Source organism: Mixophyes fleayi, chromosome 2 (assembly GCF_038048845.1).
Source record: "Mixophyes fleayi isolate aMixFle1 chromosome 2, aMixFle1.hap1, whole genome shotgun sequence".
In the NCBI taxonomy this organism is placed as follows: domain Eukaryota; kingdom Metazoa; phylum Chordata; class Amphibia; order Anura; family Limnodynastidae; genus Mixophyes; species Mixophyes fleayi.
The window spans coordinates 197132684-197153276 of record NC_134403.1 but is presented as its reverse complement, the minus strand read 5'-3'; the positions used below and the strand labels follow the sequence as shown (position 1 = coordinate 197153276).

Below are 20593 nucleotides of genomic sequence, written 5' to 3'. Positions count from 1 at the left end.
AAATTTAGGAAGCTAGGAACAAATGAGATAAATGGCAGCGCTAAAAAAGGTGCACTGGATCAGCTAGCCAATGAATAATACAAACAAAAATAATGCTAGCAATTCATTTAGAGGAAGCAGTATTCGTTATTAATAAAAATATATGTATATTTATTCAATAAGGCGCTTGACAAATAGAAAACAGCTTCATATAAAATTAGAGATTTAGGGAGTGTACAATCACAGTACTTCATATCTGCATATCTGTTCAAACTGTCTCTTGGAAGCAGAAACACAGTCCTTCTGATGTAGCCTAAAGTTTTCAAATGTGATGCAGTTATTAATGTAATCCAGTGTTGTGGCCGTACTATCCAAAGAAACCCCCTCACACCTCATTTAGAAACTGGATGAGGGTTAATTTAAGACGTTTGAGATGTCAATAGTGGCAATAGCCTGCTTACAAAGGTTTCAGATTTAGCACACAGTAATTTGGGTCAGTAAAAAGATGTGTGGTTGACATTGCACAAGGTTATAAAAGCCACCGAAGAGGACAATGAGAACCGCTACAGTAGCTTATATTTTATTATCATTATTACCATTTATTTATATAGCGCCACTAATTCCGCAGCGCTGTACAGAGAACTCACATCAGTCCCTGCCCCATTGGGGCTTACAGTCTAAATTCCCTAAACACAGTCACAGACACAGACTAGGGTCAATTTGTTAGCAGCCAATTAACCTACCAGTATGTTTTTGGAGTGTGGGAGGAAACCGGAGCACTCGGAGGAAACCCACACAAACACGGGAAGAACATACAAACGCCTCACAGATAAGGCCATGGTCTGGAATTGAACTCATGACTCCAGTGCTGTAAGGCAGAAGTGCTAACCACGTAGCTACCGTGCTGCCCATGTTGTATATATTGTGACGGTGGGGGTGAGAGCAGAATAATATCCGTATGAGCACTAAGTAACAGCTGCTCTTATCCTAATAATATCCACCAAATCCACCCCAGCTATGGGAATCCATTATCATGACTTTCCTTTTCCTTTAGACAATGATTCTCACATTTTTTCTATTATACTAGGTTTTCCTTGATGCAATACTACCTTTAGCTACACTATATAAAAGACATCTAATTTAGCCTGCTATTAATTTACCTGAAATATCATGGACTAGCAGTATTAAAAATATAAAGATTTGTGTTTATTCTTGAATTATTATTATTAGTATGACCATGTTGCCCTAAGGCCCAGAAAGTCCAAAAGCTTACAAAGTGATATTATCTGGTATTCCACTTTATAATCCTGTGCTTCTTTATTTCATATTTTGTGTTGGTGCTCTTGACAATTGCATTTGCACAAAATAAAATTATATTTTAACAATGCGATGCTTGGAGATGTAGCATAATTCAATTTGTAAAAACTTTAAAAATGTCCCTGACTAATCTTACTCCTTCAATACTGGCCAAATTAGCATGAAACCGTAAGTATAGTAAAAAATACATTCTGGGCCTGATTCATGGTCGGATGTACGTCCATTTGAGTAGCGTATCTTGCATGATACAGCTCTGCGCATGCCCAGAAATGGAACTTATTCCAATGAACCAAGTTGCATGCAATTCATGTCTGAACGCAAATGACACTTACTACTGCCTACGACTTGAGAGGTGGAACGGGGCGGACTAACGTAGGCAATGTACAGTAAGGGCATGCATAGGACGTTCTTGTAAGTACGCTTTGTTTAAGCAGTATCATTTGCACCAGCTACAGGGCAGGTGTAAGTGCCGACTGATAGTAATGACAGTCACAGCATAGTGTTTGTTTTAAAAACTACATATACGCATGCCACTAGCTCAGAACATGTGAGTGCAGGTTAGATACACTATAAAAATGCACTGTTTTTACAGTATGCATTAAAAAGGATCTTTAAATATTTAATGTAAAAAATATATAAACAATCCATATTTTTATTAATGATCATGTTATTAAGAGTTCTTCAATTATTTTACAAACACAACTTGAAAGCATTTGGATGTTACCTTACATTGCACAGACGCTTGTGCGTATACTACAATCTGTTTGGTCAATCTACATACGGCAAATAATATTTAGGCAGAGCATTCCTACACCCAGATTTAAACTGAAACACATCTTGAGGTACAGGTGCAACCAAGTGCAGGCGGACATACGCACAATATCATGCTCTTTTTAAACACGCAAACTTACTTGCAGATTGCGTTCGGACTTCACTCCTTTCGTTTTTCTATTTAGCGACCAGATAAATTACATATTATTGAAAATCAGTGCAGTCAAACACTAGACTGCCCAAACAGCTTCTGTCCAGTATCACAACACAGTATGCATTTACAATTCAACAGATTGTCAGGCCAAGAAAATCATTATGGGCTGGCACCTATTGGTCCGTGGGAGTTCAGGGAGCCACACAGTTCTACTTAAATGAAGTGGGGGGGGGGGGGTGGATTAATATTAAAAACAAAAAAGATACATAAAAAAAGTCTGACTTAAGTTAGAGGTTAGAGAAGCAATTGAATGTGCTATAATGAAATCAGACACTTTATACTAATAACTTCATACTAACCTTTCACATATATAGTCCACTCAGTGTATTTACTTTTACATCGCCAACCAAGGTTCAGTAAACTAGATAAACCTACTAACCATACATGTGTTTGTTGCAAATAACCCCCAGCCGAGCCAGCCCCTCTATATGATTGTGTTAAAAGATTGCACAAACACTCCAAACTTTTGATTGTTGGGAAGATCATCAGACTTTTATTGTTTAATGTTATTATACAGTCATACAATATTTTCAACAAACAAATCTAAAAAGGACAACAAAAGAGGTTAGCGTAATTTAAGTGTGTTATGCTTTCAAAGTGAAACTACACTATACACTTTAATTACTCAGTAAAACAAGTATACTCCTGTTGATGTAGGCTTTACTAAATTAAGGTGACTAACTGGATTGTTATTTTTTTTCTGTGGGTCTAATATATGACATACAACAAAAAATATACTGCCATTCTAGAACAAGGTAAACTATACCATCAACAAAAATACATTTCTCTGATATAAGTCCATTCATTTTTTTCTATGCTGCTTAAGAAAATAATATGGAAAAAATAGGTCTATAATATTTGTAAATGTATTATTAGGTGATAAAGTTTGAAACAAATCAATATGCTATTCCCTAAATGAGGCATGCATAGACAAAGACATCCTAATTCCCTGATTCACCTGAGAAACATTTACTCGCCACACTTTGACTAGAGACCCACTGGAGCCTGCGGTTAGACTGGAATGTGATTTGCTACAAATTCCACAGTGATTTATAAATGGAATCAGGCAATGACTGGTCATTGGGATAACTGGCATAAGTCAGGCTGTCTGACTCGCCCCCAATAGTTACATGCTTAGACGCAATTGTAACTTATATTATTTCTATATGAAAAAGAAAACTGGATTCCTGTAGTACTCATCTAGTCTACCAACATCCCTAATGTACAGAACACTTTCCTTATTGCTGTAATGTACATATGTGAAGACGATTAAATATTAAAATAAATAATATTTGGAGAAGAGCAGATATGTCAACACAGAGTTCAGTAACTGGCATGATTTACTCACTAGCATAAGTTGTATGGAAGTCACTCCGGCATGTTCTTCTCTCAGTCTATTTCCAGGGAGACGTTTTATAAATGAAATAGAAGAACTAAATGTAAAATTATTATTGTATGGAAAATATTTTTCCCTCTCAAAGAAAAATCAGCATCTATGTAGGAAGAGAAAGAGCTCCCCAATATACAACCTGAGATACGGAGAACTCCCTTACACACAACAAAAGTAATTTCCCAGGACATAACAAGCTTCCTGTGAGTAATCCCATTGAAAGACAATTTTTATTTTATTTTTTTTATTTTTTTGGGGAGTACAGGAACTTTTACATATGTATATGTAAAAGTTATCAGCAGATCTTTAATACCAGACAACTTTGGTTTTAGGTCTGGTGGTCCTTAAAAATGAGGAGCTGCTGATAACTTTTCATTTAAATCATGTATAGATTTTTTTTTTTTTAGGGGGGTTGGTGGGAAATTTTATCACATGTAACAAAGAAAATTGAGTTATTGGGCTATAGTTAAAAAACAAAGTACAACGCATGTAAATGGGGGCGACGCTGAAATTCATTCTTTGCAAAGTCATCATACCCATTTGTGCTCGTCTTGTGCTTGAAAGCATTTCATTACCTCTGCAAGTACAAAACTTCCTCAATGAACAGAAGTCAAACGCATTCACATTTGGCGCCACTGGGTTTGAACGTATGTTGTTGAAATGCCAGTGGGTAACTAGCCACAAAATGGCGACACAAGTAAAAAATATTTGTTTCCAATGGAACTGTATTCTGTACAATCCCATAAATCTACAGACGTAATAATACTATTGTTTTTAATCTGACAGTTTTAAACAAGATTGTTCAAACAGCGATAATTACATGCACACAGATTATAATCATTTATTTATATAGTGCCACTAATTCCGCAACGCTGTACAGAGAACTCACTCACATCAGTCCCTGCTCCAATAGAGCTTACAGTCTAAATTCCCTAACATACACACAGACAAACTAGGGTCAATTTGATAGCAGACAATTAACCTACTAGCATGTTTTTGGATTGTGGGAGGAAACCCACGTAAAGAGAACATAGAAACTCCACACAGATAAGGCCATGAATGGGAATTGAACTCATGACCCGAGTGCTGTAAGGCAGACATGCTAACCACTAAGTCAACATGCTGCCATTATGAATTGATAAGGAATAGTCAAAATTTTTGCCATGCTCGCACAAACTAGCACTGCTTTTGAATAATTACACTTTAAATACAATATAGGTACTAAAGACTTACCGTGTTATCAATCCCTTTTGACCATATTGGATGAACTATCATCCACAAGATTTTATTTCATCAATTCAATAACTGAGCAGATTGAATGACTAGATTGTAAAGTGTGTGGCAGTTGTCTCTTTATAAAGTTTATTTATTCAAGACAACATGGAAGATAAAAAAAAAAAAAAAAATGTTTGTCATGTAGATCAAAAGCATATTATGTCCTATCTTATATAACCTCCAGTGAAAGAACTGAAAAAAAGCCATACCTTACAAAAGATAAAATTAAAGATTTCCATAGAAGGTATAGAGAGTGAAAGAAAACCCCAAATCCCCAGGCAATCCACTGCCAGGAAATGGGTGACTCATTCCACATTCATCTCCGCAGTCATTCTGCCATCAGCCACCATAGACAAAAGGTGATAAGAGTAATACCAAGCAACGCAGCTTTGCTTCCTTTCATTCTGCTACCACAATGAACTAGTTATCAAAAGAACATTCATTGTTATAACAAAAAAATAAAAAACCTCCTTGCTGAATCATGACTTGCAGTTAGATGTCTTTCAACAAAAACATGCCCTCACAAAATCACACTAATTAGGGCTGCCTGGAAGACACATTATATTGTATTAAAATAGTCTGAACTCAGAATACTATAAAATTTATTTATTTTGAAAATCTTAAGTGGCGTACAGTACTTTTTTTGTTTCCAGTAAATGGAAAAGCACATGGTGGAGTGGAGAATAGCTTTCTCTATGTTTCTGAACACAGAAGTAACTAGTGAAGTGCAAAATACAAAAAACAATGCACACTATGCCACTGGGGAGATAAACCTACAAGCATAAAATAAATAACCTTACAGCCGAGGTTGCTAGATTAATTAAATGAGAAAAAATAGATTTGTAATGCAATATATGAATGTTCTACATTATTTTGTAATGCAATATATGAATGTTCTACATTATTATCGGTTTGCACTACTAACTAAAAAGCTTATTTAATGGCATGGTGAAAAGACAGCACTGTAGTTGATATCAGACATATGCATTACATAAGTCTAACTAGCATGACCAAAGCAAATATCAGATTGGTAGATGACATGAACACGAAGGACATTGGAGCAGCAACTCCAGGACCATCACAGGAGGTAGCCCATCCAAATCAAGATAAAAGCACCAAACACACAAAATAATAAAACACAACAAAAAACAATCTGTCAAAAAAACATTTTTTTCTAAGTGTGTGGGTAGGAGAGGGGTGGGTCTGGAGAGACATAGAATACACTTTGGGGTAAATTTGAGAGGCTGCATTATTTGCAAAAAATCAACTACAGTGTATAATCATAGGAAATTGTGTATATAACATATATTTACTTTCCACCTACTCATTGTTGACTAGATAAACTCTCTGTTGGTGTATCAAACACATTCGCTTTCCTTTCAGACTACAAATGATTTCCATGGGCCACAATTTAAACTGTGGGGAAAAAGGTGTACAGAACCAGCCTCTAGCTAATACCTTTCCATGCTAAGTGTTTAAATTTCCATTGATATCAGGAAAATGACAAGGCTGGAGACATACCTCTTTACCTACAGAACATAGTTGTACAGTCATACGTGATATGAAACGCGTAAAAAGAAAAAATATATATAAAAAAAATAAAATCGTGTTCTGCTGGCCGGGAGCACTTTTGCCGTAACTAGACACTGCCGCATAATGTGCTATGCTCGCTCCCAGGTGGCTCTCTCCTCTGTCCGGTCAGAGCAGGGGTGGCTGTATGAGTAAGACACAAATCAGCTATAGTAGGTTTTTACCTTTCCTTGAACTATAGATCTCACTTTCCAGCCTTCAAAACACACTACGATTTTCTTGTGATTCATTCACTGATCCTACGACTAAACATTTGTATGGACACCTGCATTGTGTTATTTTGACTAAAATTCTGTCTAGCTCAACTTGGGAGAACTCAACTATCAGATAAAAATGTAAACTATTTTCCTTTCTTTGACGCAAACAGCATTCCTCTCAGCAGCTGATCAAGCCAACAGATTGGTAATATACAAACTGCAAGGCGAGTTCTCCGTCCCTCTTACTGCTTCATACACACATTGCCATTGCTATTCTTTGAAGAAAATAAAGCATAGAGATCAATTGTACTATACAGAGTGTGATTGAATTCTGTCCGTTGTACACCTAGCTGCTAGGTCTTCCACATTATGATACCCTTCAAGCACAGTGAATGATTACATTTAAAAAAAAATGAGCGATTAGCGTGTCGAATACATGGTTTAATGAAGACCTGTGGTCAGATTTTACTAGGAAAATATTATTTACCAGTAGCATGACTTATGAAATATTTTTGGTAGACGTCAGCAGAAAACACAACATCAGTCATGCAATATAAACAAGTAAGAGAGGGCCATTAGATGCAGGAGGCGTTAATTACTTAGTAAAGGCAGTGCTTGTTCCCATGCCGAGTGGCTATTTTTGTCCTATGACACGTCTGCTTCCTGTCCCCAGCCCTGTGTAACAGAGTGACTCATGCGTGTTTGGACACATTTGCATACTGTAGATAGCATTTATTTTAAAACATATACAATCTCATTTTCAACTCAACATGATCCCAGCATATGTTTAATCCATTACAGAATGATTCACAATAAGTATTTATCCCTTGTCTAAAAACAACTATGCTGCTGATAACAATAATTATGGAAAAAAAAATATCTCTATACATACATATCTCTATATATATCTCTATATATCTCTATATAATTTCGACTGAGGGGGAATGATCATAATAATATATTGCTTACATTATTATGTTATTGCATTTAGGGTTTTGTTTAGTGTTGTTTTGCCTCAGTACAGATAGATAATGGGCAAGCACAATTAGTGTTTCTTGACAAGTGAAGAAAATCTTGATTTTAAGAAATGCACCTACTATTCGTTAGTTGTCAAAATCACTCTGAATGGGACAGAGGGCAGGCTTAATTGCTTAGTGGACAGTCATATTTCTTCAATGCATTTGGTTAAATATATTTTTTTTCTGTCATCAACAAGATATGCTATAGCACATTTTTTAAATAATTTTGTTTCCTTCAAACAGTTTTTGTCTGATGATCCATAACCATGGATCTTTCACAGTACCGTCGACTTTAACAAAGGTCACCACAGCAGCTCCATAACGACAAAATATGAACATTTTCTAATATTTTAGAATACAGAGTTTTCAGATGCGTTGCACTTCATTTTTACTTGGTTTAGTTTAACTTTAAACAGCAGTTTCCTTTCTATGTCAAATATCTCATAAATTGACAATTCAATTCACTACCAAAGTAATAAGATCAGTGATACCCTAAAGGATGTGGAAAGAGAGAGAGATGGGGTACATGCTTATGAAAACTCTCTATGAACAAAGACATTAATAATGGGAATTAAAACATAAAACTTTATTACAGTAAAACCTTCCTTATTAAAAAAAATAAAAAAAAAGGAAAAAAATAAAATATGTATAGTGTAATGTATTCATATCTAAGGATGTTACTATTCAAGGAGTCAATCAGTATCTGTTTATCTCTTCTAATTTATTTTATGGGATCACAAAGTGATATCTGGCTGTCTTGCATAAGCTTTGGGTACACAGCCCCTTAATTCCATAATGCACTGATCAATTTTTTAGTCTCCCACTAATATAATGACATAAGTGACTGTCATTGTTAGTTACCCACCAGAATAGCCTTAGATATGATTACAATAATAAGGCAACAGTTCTCTATGTTGCTATAAAGTATGCATTGTAATTACAGTCCATCTTGTTGAGACTTCTCTTACATCAACTCTTAATATCATCTAATTCATTCATGAATAATGTAGCTCTATAATAGTGAGGATATGACAGCTTTATTTCAATTGTTCAGACATATTTATATTACAGATGTCTATGTATCACACTTCTAATGTGAAAGTCAGCGCTGTGTTAATCCAACTTGTCCGTACATGAATAATGCTAGTGTAAAGTGCAACTTAACATTCGTTACTGAAACTAGCAAGCTTTGTTGCCACTAATACTTTCAGAAGCAGTCTTAGCTTGATACGAGAGGACACAAACAGTTCCATATTATATCTTGCCTGTTTTTATGAAACATTGTTTTTGGAAATCTCAAGAAGGAAGAGCTCATCTCAGCAAAGATTTCTCATATGTATACTGAAGGGAGTTTTATACAGATAAGATGACAAATACACAAGGAATATGTCCAAATATTCTTATTAAATGTGTGTTCAATTCCTGTTGAGGGACTTGTACATAACCAATTTTCTGAATGTGGAAATGGGAAAAATTGTATATGCAATATTTAGTAAATATTATTAATTTTTATTTGTAAGGTGCCACTAAGTGTCCGCAGTGCCGTACAGGAACAAACAATAGGACAGTACAAGGAATGACATTACAGTACAACAAACAAGCATCACAATAACTCAGGGAGCTCAGAGCACACCTAAGGAAAGGGTAAGAGTGAGGGAAAGTCAGGACAGCAGGAGACATGGGGGTAAATGTATCAATATGCGGGTTCTTCAATACCCGCGTGTTCAGCCTCTTCCGCGATTAAATTTCAAGCGGCCCTGCATTGTAAAGGGTTAACTTCCCTTTACAATGCAGCGCCGCTTGAAATTTAATCGCGGAAGAGGCTGAACACGCGGGTGTTGAAGAACCCGCATATTGATACATTTACCCCATGGTGTGCCCAGGAGTGTGGGCACAGTAACAGGTAAGAGCTTTAGAAAAGAAGCAGTGAAAAGCAAAAGCGAGGTCAGTGGGCAGGAGGCTAAAGATGGAGGTGGGAAGTATAGCTGTAGAGCATAGTAAAAAGTGGTGGAAACAGTAGGAGAGAGGACTCTGCTCAGAGGAGCTTACAATCTAAAGGGAAAGGCGGACAAATTGAAGACATAGGCAAGGTGAAATGGACACAGGCTTGAACGGAGCCAGAAGGAGGGAGAGGTAGCCGACAGGTGGGTAGTTAGGCAGATGACAAAGGCTTTTAAGAAGAGGTGGGTTTTTAATGCCCGTTTGAAACTACTAAGTTTGGGGGGAGGTTCTGATCGCACGAGCGAGATCGTTCCAATGGAGGGGGGCAGCACGGGAGAAGTCTTGAATACGTGAGTGGAAAGAAGTAATAAGAGAGTAGGAGAGACGACGATCGTTGGCCAATCGCAGAGGGCGGGAAGGAGTGTGAATAGAGAGGAAGTTGGAGATGTAGGGAGCAGTGAAATATGTTTGGACGCTGCTCCAACACATTCATTTATATTCATTTTATTACAATTTATATTATATATTTATATTCCGGGCTTGTCTGTAACTTATTTTTCCCAGTATAAAAACCTTATCCGAGTCAGCACACTAAATGCATATATATATTTCTGTCTTTAAACAAGGAGCTACATTATTTGCCAATATTCCATAGTGGGTAGTCACACCCTAAGTGTGACATCACACACGCGTCACTCCCTAAACCAGACGTGCATTACGCTTGTTCACAGATTCCATGGGGTCACTCCAACAAAGGCCCTTTCTGGTGAAGTTTATAAATTCTCCCAGTGTTTGTGTGGGTTTCCTCCGGGTGTTTCAGTTTCCTCCCACAGTCCAAAAACATGATGGTAGATTAATTGGCTCCTGACAAAATTAACCCTAGAATATTGACTGTAATTTCCAATGGTACAGAGACTGACGTGAATGATTACATATTCCCTATACAGCGCAGTGTAATAATATTCAGTGCTAGTCACATCGATCCCTGCCCCAATGGAGCTAATAAATAAATAAACAACAACAACCACCTTATTTGCCTATATAGCGCCACCAATTATACAGCACTGTACAGAGAACATTTGTCATTCACATCATTCCCTGTCCACATGGAGTGTTGAAAGAAACCCACGCAAACACCAGGAGAACATATAATCTCAACACAGACAGTGAGTGCTCTGGTTGGGAATCAAAATCAGGACCCCAGCACTGAGGCACAGAGTTCCCCCTGAGATTTTAATGCATTACACTATTCAAATTTTCGAGTTTAAATGTAATTATAATAACATTGATATGTTTTAATTCCCAATAAGCATATTTCCTCAAAGAGGATTTTCACAATCATGTGAGTATCACTGATCTTATTACTCTAGAAGTTATGTGATCTACTAGATGTGCACTATTTCAATGGGTAATCTTTTCTTTTTCTGCAAATAGTACTATATACATTATCCAAGCACCCCGTGAATACAGCTGTTAAAAACACATAAAAATCATAAAAAGTAGTATAATAAAGATATATGATTTTAGTACCTACTAAAGAGTAAGTTATTGATTAAAACCTCAATATGCCACTGCACTATATCTCTTTCTTACTCTGAGTTTAGAGCAATGCAGTGACATGGAAAAGTAAATAACGATACTGACACTGTATCCAGGCTACCATATTGTGATTACTTAAATATACGTCCCTTTAGTACTGCTCACCTTGGACATAAATGTACCAACTGTAGGAAAAGGTTAACATGTAAAGTAGTAAAACATATGAGAATGAACAGAAAGGCGTACAGGCCCAGCGATGGCTAGAGGGATTGTAAGGAAGATAGGATTTAGACAAAGGGTTACAGTGGATCAAAGAGTGCATGACAAATATCATAAGGAAGTTGTAAGTGTGACAAAATCATCTCCAGGTGAATCGTGGTGTGGGTGCTAGGTCTCGCACACAGGCGATATATGGTAAAGGCAGAGATTGTGCAACAGTTTCATATCACCTAAAATTGCCATAATAAAATTGTGATTTAGTTGGCCAAACTCTAATCCAGTAAATAGCGACTTTATTTCTAAATTAAACTAATTGCAGTGATTTCGATTTTTAACTCGGCATTAGTTAGTGTTATAAAAATATTTCTGCGTTTTCCATGAATGCATTTCACTGGGCTTTCCAAAGTGTGTGCTAAATGCAGAGAGCAAATTTAAATGAATGAACTGTTGAAATGAACAAGAAAATCCCCAGTACATAAATTAATTTTATAAACGGGGAGCATAATCCTCCTTCCCAAATTCCTCAACGAGCCTCTGTACTAGTCAGCCTGGGCTGTTCCCCACTAAAACAGTGTGTGTTCCCTCCGTTCAAGTAGTAACCAGCACCAGTCCAAATATAACAAGGAAACCGGGAGCGCGGTGTTCCCCTATCATAGTGGTAACAAGGGCTCGAGTGTCTGAAACCAGTAACATCTTTTTTGGAGTATTCAATGGCGATTTACTAAGTTGTTTTTACCTAGATGCCCCCAGTTCTTACTTTACATTGCAGAAATAGATGTGATTTTGAGGTGTCTGGTGATTTTGTTTATGGACATTTTAAAAAGTTGGGTTATTTACATGGTGATATGGCAAACACAAACAATTATTTACAGAACTGCACTGATCCCACAAACTAGGTATCCAACATGTCTAAAGTATTACTGTTGGTAACATTTTATTTTGTATTCGCATGAAATCAATATGGCTCCTTTAAGGATCCGGCTCTTAAACTCTTAAAGTTTGTTAGCCTATCCCTATTTAATTTTCATCTATTTTACATATTTTGAAGACAATTTTGACATTTCATTCTGGAGCAAATTTCATGCCCTAATCATAATTCAAATAAGGGGCTGTAGCGTTTCTTAAATGCAAACATTACGCAATAATATTTATCTTATTTCCATTTTATATGTAAGTGTTGTTTAGACAGTGGTACACTATGCTAATTCTAAGTAATGTATTTTCAATTATAACAGGGCAAAATAAGATCAGACATTACAGTTTACATTTTGCCTAAACATGCTTTGTTAGAATGAAAGAAAAGGTGAGAGCCCTAGCACTACTGAATTAATGAAGGCCAGATTTAGAGCAGCGCTGACCTCTAGCTTCTCAGTGAGGAAATCATGTCCAAGCACCAACAGAAGCTCTTAGGAATATCTTCCCCCATGATGAGCATTAGATCACCTCTATCATGTTGCTGGATGATTTAACAATACAAACAATGCGATCAAATCAAAATAACCAGTTTCAAGCTGTATAATATTTTATAACACATTGCTTGTTGGAAAACTGCAATTGAGAGAAAAACATACTGAAGAGGAAAAAGGCCAGACCAAAGTGACATAATAACAATCAATATTAGGAGCGTAAATCCATTGGACCAGCTTTTGGCGTCCACAACTTTATTAACATATAAACAATAAAGCTGGTTTTTGGCAATTCGTTATTCGCACTTGAGAAAGATACAGGATAGCGCTGCAGTTTTTGAAGCTTCTAATCACTATCAATATAGACATTACATGTAAAATAATCTATTGAACTGATCGCACAAAATCCACTAACCACACACACTTTGCACTGGCTGGGAAGCTTAGAGTCTGACGCCACCAGGTGACGAAGTACTTTACATTCATGAGGAAAAAAGTCAGACATCATGCATACAAACAGCAATTCAGCACAACATGGGTGTCTCTAGAATATTTTAAGAACAATCTTAGAAACACTCATGTTAACCCCAGAACATACTTTTTAAGCTACATATAAAAGGATCCCTTAGGTGTGTAATTAAATACAGCATCTTAGGTTTAAATGCTAGTGTATATTTAGCACTGAATTTTATAAATATATCAAATTTAGGAAATTAAGTCTACAACATGGACGTGCATTTTGAAAATTAATTTGGTAGGAATGTATATAACTTATTTAATAGCAATACCAAAATATGCCACAAGATGGCGGTGTTGTACTGAGCCACTGGCAAAGTTTCTTTGCTTTGACTGCTGTCAAATGTTCATCATAACCAACACAGGTCTACATGCAATCAATCAAATCATCATTGGGCGCCAAGTTCATTTTGGGGCCAATGGCAGCATGCATGAACAGTCGGTAGACTAAAACAATTTTCCTTCTTAGGCTTAGTAGCCACAGAAGTGCTAAATCATACTATATAGAATAGCAGATAAAATATATTTTGAAGCCATTTTGTACCACTTCATGTCTCAAGATCTGAGAATGGTACAACATTAGGACTGATCCTGAACGCAGGGTAAAGCTAATATCTATACATAAAGTGCCAGATATAGATAACTACCAACATAAAAGAAAACATTAAATTAAGGATAAAAAAAAAGGGAAAGAAGGTATACCCACACAGAGTGTTCCAGCGTACCATGCTTACAGCCGTATCAGGCGAGCACTGTAGAAAACTACAGATTTCTGATCAGTAACCTAACATTCTAGAGCAATGATAATATCTATCCATGTTGATGATATCATTTTTATTAATAATAATAATAATAATCTCATCAACAAAACATGACAGTGAATAGGAAACACTGTTCCTCAATTGCACAAAAGAGATTTTGCGGTCAAAGTTGCCTACAAGGAGTGCGAGATTTGAGTGTCAGAGGCGCTCAACTGCTGATGTGTTTTGAAGAACATTGGTTCAGATTATGCTGACATGGATTGGATGAGTGATAGGATACACTAGATACAAATATAGACAAATGTGCCTACTGCATGCATTGGTTTGTCATGCAAGTTTGTGTCATCTGACTGCAAATATTAACCTATGGTGTGAGCATACAATTAAATAAAGTCACTAAAAAATATTTGTAACATAAATAAAATGAGAAAGAGCTGACAAACTATGCAAGCAGCCAATGCAAACATTTCATTTTAACAATTGAACAGAGCAGTGATGCGAGGTGGCTGTCAAAAGTTTGCATGACAATCGTTTACTTCTTTATTAAACTATGCTCATATATCAGATTAGCTGGTTACCTATTGGTGTTAAGAAACCACCAATGACACTGCATCAAATGCAATCTCATTGGGCATGCAGTGACAACCAGCACTTGCGTTTGCGGGGGAATGGCAGGTGGGTGAATGACAGACACTCCATTGCGTATACTTTGCCGTGAATACATTGTTTTCTTGAAAACAATGCAGGCAGCCTTCAAATGACTGTCATGTGGTTGCTCTGGCCCGCAGGCACAAGCCAGTAAATGGTTCTTGCAACCAATATGTTCCATACCCATTTACATGCTTTTACTATTGTTTAAGTATGTCATATGACATGGGCCATCTTCAGGCCCCTTTTAAATGCACTTCATGATTTACAGTGATTCACAGATGAAAATTTTATACTGTAACAAAACAGAAAGAGCTGAGGGTTAATAAAAGGATTAGGATACCTCCAGACAAGTATATTTTGGTGTAAGAAAAGTTGCTATCTTACAAATGAACCAAGGTCATTGTTTAAACAAAGTAGCCCAGTATTTCCTCAGATTTATATAAAAATTACCTTCTATCTTACTGAGAATTTAATATGCAGCAACATTGTCTATTTCCACCAATAAAAGTCTGACGTCACAATTGAAACTTATCACAAATACCTTTTGCTTGTATTTCATAGAAAAAGTTTAATGTAATATTTTAGGGGAAGAATAATGCTTTGTTTTGACTTTGTTACAGAAAATCTGTTGCATCGGATGGAAATTCGGAGTTACACAAGTATAGTCAGGTGGACTGTGATCCGAACACTTGTACGGCTCTTCTAATTGTTACCAAAGCCGTTTGTGGACACTTGGATCCTGCTTCTGCTGCTAGTGGTTGTGTGTACAATCTCTCTCATGCGTGCAGATAACAAGCATGGATAGAAATCTCTTAAGTGATTAACTACTGTATTTACTCAGAGCCTAGTAAGCAGCTATAAGAATATGAAAGCTATTAACCAGAGCTATAATGAAAAATTAGTAGGGAAGTGCAAGATGTGTCTGAAACCCACCCAGGAAAGAAAAATTGCTTGGGAAGAGCTATACCTCTTCCAATCAAATTTTTCAGTGCCTATGAACTTTGCCTGTGTGAACTCTCACTGTCTTCATGTCTAATGTGAGCAGATTATTAATAGTTTACATTACAGGATTTCTTTATGATGCAACAGGACTGACATAGCTCCACTGGGAGACAGCTCCAGGCTACCAGGTAGTGCTGTGCACATTTCAGGAGGTCAAATCATTCTAAAGCACAAACCTTAAGACTATTAAAGCCTAAATATTTTCAAGCTGAACAATTTGAATTAATCAACTTTTTTTTACATAATATATTATAGCCCTTATTGCATGACAGTCTCCATGTTTTAGAGCTGTACAAATGTAGATTTGCATGTATTTTGCTGACAAAACATTTTGGGGTATAACTTGGCGTACCGAAGACAATTTGGATTGGTCCACATTCCCAGAGTGAATGAAGTGGAGACTCTGGTGACTCCTGTCTGTTGGTGGTAACCCTAAAGAATATTTGCCAGTGTCTTGCACCTACATGCTCTTGTTAATCTGGTATTAACATTTCTATTGAAGCAGTTGAATTGCTTAATAAAAAAGTTTTAACTGCACTATGGAGTGCCCTCTTCTGTTTGCTTTTTCAGATCTGTAGTTCTAAGGAAAAGAACAGACATTAATAAGGGGAAGCCGTGGATCTTTGAAGATTTGAAGTGCATAAAGAAATACTCCCGTATTGGGAAAAGGTTTAGACCTTCTGATAGAAGGGACTTCACTTAGTGCTGAAACCAATCATTTTGCACTATATTGTCTTTAATAATACAAATATATCATAACATAATATGCAGGCACTAATTTTGGATGGAAGATAACTTTTACAGTGAATATTCGTGGTTAATAATTGCGCTTAAAATGAAAGTCAATTGTGCAAAATCACTTCCTCTTGTATAGATGTGGCAGCCTTCTAAAAGTGCAGGCAGTCAGGGCATAATAATTCCACGTAAAAAAAGTAAGAATTGCGTATAATATATATAATAAATATCAATGTTACAACACAAACAAACAGAGACTAAATAAATATATAATAATATATCAATGCTCATCTGAGCTCACATGCCATTTCTATTCCCAGAAATCATAGACTTCCTATGCAGAGCCTCAAAATGGAAAGAAAATAAGCAGAATATGGTGTGGGATTGTTAAAATGTGTTTATAAGTACAAGTTATGCATAAATTAAAGTAATAAAAAATAGATTGAGATCTGAATCTATTATCAGCCCATCAATAATTCCTGGATGGCTACACTTAACTAAGAGACTTCTCTTTTTCAGCCAGATATATGTTAGTAAATACCCCTATGTGTTCCATCTAAGTTCTAATTTCAGCATGGAAATATGAGCAATATGCTGATCCATGCATACACACACACACATATACATATATACATATATATATATATATATATATATATATATATATACACACACACACACACACACACACATATATATACACACACACACCTGGATGCATTCAAAAAGCTACAGTTTTCGCTACCATTAATCCACAGCGAAAAAGCAATGTAGAACAAATTGCATACTATTGCACAAGAGAATATTAAACCTTTAAACCGTATTGAATATATATACCAATTGTGAAGAACAACAAGATACGATCCATAATGCATTGCATACATTGCATTATGCTTGATTCAGATATCCGTGTGGGAGGTTGGTTTCCTGTTACCGTATATACTCGAGTATAAGCCAAGTTTTTCAGCACTTTTTTTGTGCTGAAAAAGCCCTCCTCGGCTTATACTCGGGTGATGGAGATGCAGACCTCAATAAATAGTACTGAAGGGAATGGTGGTATATCCGGAGGCTCCAAACTGTATAGGACATAACAATAAGGAACAATGCAGAGCAGTGTTGGTGTGTATAACTCACGATTTCTTGATAGCAGTTCTCAGTCCGTCCGCGGTATTCCTTAAAGACTGCAAGCAAACAGATGGGGTGCGCTGACTATAATAGCCGTCCAGACACAAAGTCTTTTGAAGGAAAGTTCCTAGCTCCGTTTGGTCCTACCACTCCAATAGCGCTGGTTGAAGTAGTGATGTTTCCATTCTTCAGACGCGCCTGTGCAGGAGGTTCCTGACGTCCCGGCTGTTACTGATTTCCTCATGTCTCACTAAACAGGCTGTCAGTGCAGTCCAGCGCTGCAGCGGCAGAGGATGAATGGGATGTGAAGCGATGATTCATTTACCATTCATCGCTTCATCGCTTCACATCCCATTCATCCTCTGCCGCTGCTTGCAGTCTTTAAGGAATACCGCGGACGGACTGAGAACTGCTATCAAGAAATCGTGAGTTATACACTCCAACACTGCATTGTTACTTATTGTTATGTCCTATACAGTTTGGAGCCTCCGGATATACCACCATTCCCTTCAGTACTGTTTATTGAGGTCTGCATCTCCTATATATCCTTTGTGATATATTACATGTTGGTATTGCTACACCAGTCAATCATCCTATTTATTTATCTAGTCTGGGAACAATACATTTGTTTTTATAGATTATATATATCATTTTTATTTTTGAAATTTACTAGTAGCTGCTGCATTTCCCACCCTAGGCTTATACTCGAGTCAATAAGTTTTCCCAGTTTTTTGTGGTAAAATTAGGTACCTCGGCTTATACTCGAGTATATACGGTAGGTCCACTTTTACTTGCTACACAGTGGGGCATGTTATATTAAGTACAACATTTATTTATAATTTATTTTATGTATTATTGACCAATGGAAAGGAAGAACCACTGAACAGCACTAAAATAACTTTATATACAAGAGTAAACAATAAATGTAAAAGGATCAATTTAGAGGTGAAGTTATTACAGCCTAGGACGTGTGCTGCAGATAAGACTCTACTGTAAGTCTAGTAAGAGACAATGCAGACAACTGTACTTAACATAAAATGACCAACATTCATTTCTTACATGCTATGGCAACTTTTACACGTTCCTATTTACACACAAGATGCCTTTTCATATGTAAATCACAATGTGTAGCTCTACTTTTTTATCGTATAAAATGGAATACAAATAAACTGAAACAACTTAAAAAGTTCACCTTGCATGTGTCAGTAAGAAAATTCAAATTTATAGTCTAGTAAATGGAATGTACAGTTATTAACCAATACAGTTTATGAGAAAATCAGATTATAAAACAGTGCCCCTAAGATACTGGATAAACAATTCTCTTTTTGGAATCAAAAGCCAAAATATTTAATTACTTTTTTATTTTATTTGACGAACGAACGAAAGATGGTCCAGCCAAATCTTGAAATGTTTTTAACGTTATTTCTCTTTTCCAGTTATGTACATGCCCTCCATAAAGTGTTTGATGGCACTTTCCCTATACATGGAAAGAGCAAAGCAGCGGGGACAGTATGGAACAAGTTCAAAAACACCAATAGTGTTCAAAGATGTAATTTATTGAGAATCTCAAGTATATGTCTAATATGTAACTGACAGCTCCTACATTAAAGGGAACCTGGGAGTGCTAAACAAATTAATTTTCCAGATTTGAAAAGTTTTCCTGGGCTCCCTTCACCAGAAATGCAGCATAGCAAAACAATGTAAATGCCCTGACTTGGCTACTGCTGGCACTGCATAGTGCTCCATATGCAGCACTGGACAGATGCAGAGTTAGCGAATGAAGAAGGCTGTCCAGTGAGAGCGGAGGCTGAATTAGTACGAAGCCTAATTCGAAAGCCGAGACAGGGCATTTATATACAGTCCAAGTGGTTTTCTCCACAGCAAAAGAGGAAACAAAAACAACTTTTTTACCACAAGGTGCAGAAAGCAATATTTACAAATATTTTATTCAAAATCAACAGTTTTATTCATTAAATGAAAACGAAAGATAATGTATAAAACAGAGTCTTACCAAATATAGAAGAAACGTATGAAGACCTGTTCCAAGTCCCACAGAGGACAGAATTCCTAAGCCTACCCAGTAGGCACACCATAAAAATTTCTTCTCAACATAATGTACATACTGCAAAAGAAGAGCATCTGTAAATATCACTGCATCAAATACAACAGTATACAACAAATACAAAAAATAACAGTGCTTCATGTTTCAACTTTGGGAAAGATATAGCATTTGTTTCAACTGGAAACCAGTTGATTCAAAAAATAAATAAATTCAGAAAGGACTATGAATTTTAACATACTGGTTTACACAACAAAGACGTGTGTATTTCCATCTTGCAAAATAATAATACTTTCTCACTTAATTCCTAAGGTCACAGTGGAAACAGACAGCATATAGAAATCTGACTACAGCCGCTGGGAATGTGAAACTATGCCCTGCATTACACTTGGACTTTTTATTCAGATACAAATAATTTGTTGGCTTTTTATTAAGTCAGAGCTTGTCCAGATGACTTCATACTCACACAATGTTCCATTGACATGGCATAAATAAAATAAGGAGGAAGATTAATACAGTAAACGCTGTCGCTTATGGAAGGAATGGTTATATTCTACCTACTGCAACTCACAATTAACATGAAAAGGTTATTCAAATTTTAATACATTAATAAAAAAACAAAACTTTATAAAAGATACCACAACTAAAACAAGATGGTAAAAAATAAATAAAGGATACCCCCAGTGGACAGAACATAGTTACACTAAATTTATGTATGGCAGAGGTGCTGACAGAGAAAGAATAAATGACATACCTGTTGATGTGCTCCTTCAATATAATACGCTACTGTAAGAACTGTAAGTAGAAGCAATAATGACCCCACCATCCCACGGCGGTGCCATAACCTATGGGGTGGAAATTAAACAAATACAGTGTTATTGTATTCC

At 36.4% G+C, this 20593-nt stretch overlaps 1 protein-coding gene across 4 annotated transcripts in view; it reads right to left on the bottom strand.

The window, feature by feature from the left end:
* Positions 1-20593, bottom strand: part of VMP1 (vacuole membrane protein 1) — a 120815-nt gene that overhangs the window by 76865 nt on the left and 23357 nt on the right. For all 4 annotated transcript variants that reach the window (XM_075195295.1, XM_075195294.1, XM_075195297.1 and 1 more), the window contains exons 4-5: positions 20461-20551; positions 19659-19769 (exon numbers count right to left, since the gene is read on the bottom strand). In XM_075195295.1, coding sequence (XP_075051396.1) covers positions 19659-19769; positions 20461-20551 — 202 coding nt within the window. The remainder of the gene's footprint in view (positions 1-19658; positions 19770-20460; positions 20552-20593) is intronic.